General features: G+C 36.2%; 1 protein-coding gene across 1 annotated transcript in view; it reads left to right on the forward strand.

Annotated features, from left to right (window-relative positions):
• Nucleotides 1-1,040, forward strand: part of RC3H2 (ring finger and CCCH-type domains 2) — a 56,409-nt gene that overhangs the window by 10,770 nt on the left and 44,599 nt on the right. Inside the window, exon 3 of the mRNA XM_030885625.2 lies at nucleotides 962-1,036. Coding sequence (XP_030741485.1) covers nucleotides 962-1,036 — 75 coding nt within the window. The remainder of the gene's footprint in view (nucleotides 1-961; nucleotides 1,037-1,040) is intronic.

The raw sequence follows: 1,040 nt of genomic DNA on the forward strand, positions 1-1,040 counted from the left end.
CCTACAACTGTCCTCATCACTCCTTCGGCTTATGCCACAGTGCCCTCCTAGCCAATTCTCAATTATGCTGGCATGTTCCCTCCTCAAGGCATTGCTAGTGCCTCCTCTTTCAACATAAAATGCTCATTCCCCCACCACTTTTAGGTCTTTATTCAAATGTCATAATTCTTAAGAAGGCCGATCATGACCACTCCAGTTAAAATTGCAACCCCTTTCCAGCATTCCCAATTATTGTGTTAGTTTGTTATTGGCTGCCTCCTCTCATCTCTACTAGAAATTAAATTCTACAAAGATCTGGAATTTTGTCCCTTTTGCTCACCAGTATATAGATATCACTTAAAACTACGCCAGGAACATGGGAAGTATTCAATAAATATTTCTTGAACTAAATCTAACTTTCATATTAGCTCTAGTTTGGAGCACTGTTGTGGCAGAGATGCAATTTATAATCTAAGTTCTGACTTTTGGCTCAGAGCATTGGGGACGGACCATAACCACTAAATATAGTAAGTCAATACTATAGTAAAAGGTGTTAAAGTGCTATGAGGGGAAAAAAATCTCTGTCCTTTCCCCCCTCACTTTTTATTTTGAAGTACTTTAGACTTGCAAAGGTATACAGACAACCTGCATAACTTTCTTCAGCATCCCTAATTTTAATATTTTTCATCATAGCTGAGATATTGGACCAAGGACCTTAGCATTGAGGCAGTACTATTAACTACTTACCCCCCCCCCTTAATTAATTCACCTAGGCCTGGCTAGTAAGTATTATTGTAATATTTTTCCTGGTTCTTATAATATAGACAAGGTATTTAATTTTAATTTTACTTAAATGACTTTGGTGTATTATCGCCATATTTTAGGTTTATGTTCCTCAGAATTACAATCAAGGTTATGAAGAATAATGACATAGGCTGGGGGATGAATTTTGTAATTTTTCTTTATTTCTTTTTTTTTAAAGGTACCAGATCATCAGTCAATAAAGTTGAGTAGTAATCTAGGTGAGAACAAACACTATGAGGTTGCAAAGAAATGTGTTG

Source organism: Echinops telfairi, unplaced genomic scaffold (assembly GCF_000313985.2).
Source record: "Echinops telfairi isolate 266 unplaced genomic scaffold, ASM31398v2 ScPeMD7_32;HRSCAF=126, whole genome shotgun sequence".
Taxonomy (NCBI): Eukaryota; Metazoa; Chordata; class Mammalia; order Afrosoricida; family Tenrecidae; genus Echinops; species Echinops telfairi.